At 35.0% G+C, this 665-nt stretch overlaps 1 protein-coding gene across 1 annotated transcript in view; it reads right to left on the bottom strand.

The window, feature by feature from the left end:
- LOC107577375 (high affinity cGMP-specific 3',5'-cyclic phosphodiesterase 9A-like) overlaps window positions 1-665 on the bottom strand; it is a gene marked incomplete at both ends in the record, with an annotated part of 11537 nt that overhangs the window by 2836 nt on the left and 8036 nt on the right. The window contains 2 exons of the mRNA XM_016263459.1: window positions 216-255; window positions 311-430. Of these exons, the coding sequence (XP_016118945.1) occupies window positions 216-255; window positions 311-430 (160 nt within the window). The remainder of the gene's footprint in view (window positions 1-215; window positions 256-310; window positions 431-665) is intronic.

Raw genomic sequence — 665 nt, 5'->3', positions numbered from 1 at the left:
CTACACTGGTAGAGTAAGTAATTTGTCCTCTAATAGCTCGGCCTGTAATAGCTCAGATAATTAATCCAATGACCTCTTAATACACATCCATGGCAACAGCAGCACAGAGAGGCTGAAAGCATCTTCACAGACGCAGAATTGCTTTTACATCACTCATTTATCACTTTGCTATCTCTCAGTTTCTTTTATTCACCTCCCACTTCCCTTAAATCTACCTCTGATGCTCCAGATTTCCTGAGCTAAAGAAACAGGTGGCTGTAGAGCAAAAAAAAAGAGGTGTCTTTAAAACATGAAGAGACAGAAAGTGTCTATACCTGTAGGTTGCAGAGGTAGATCATGCTGTACATCATCTGAGTGACGCAGAAGCAGTGACGGAAATTATGAAATGGATTACTCCGGTAATTGTCATGGATGCAAAGCTGAAAATGGAGAGAGAGGCAATCATTATTTAATTTGATGTAATTTTATTTGACAAAAATATATAATTATAATTAATTGTATCCCACATATAATTGCACGGAGGCTGATGAAATCACCAAAAAAAAAATCACATAAACGTTTATTGAAGGACGGACCTGAGATATATAGATAGAAATTAATATATAAAATATATAACATATAAAAATTATATATATACAGTGGGGAAAAAAAGTATTTAGTCAGCC

Source organism: Sinocyclocheilus grahami, unplaced genomic scaffold (assembly GCF_001515645.1).
Source record: "Sinocyclocheilus grahami isolate Dianchi unplaced genomic scaffold, SAMN03320097.WGS_v1.1 scaffold5889.1, whole genome shotgun sequence".
NCBI lineage: Eukaryota > Metazoa > Chordata > Actinopteri > Cypriniformes > Cyprinidae > Sinocyclocheilus > Sinocyclocheilus grahami.
This window is presented reverse-complemented; position numbering and strand designations above follow the sequence as displayed.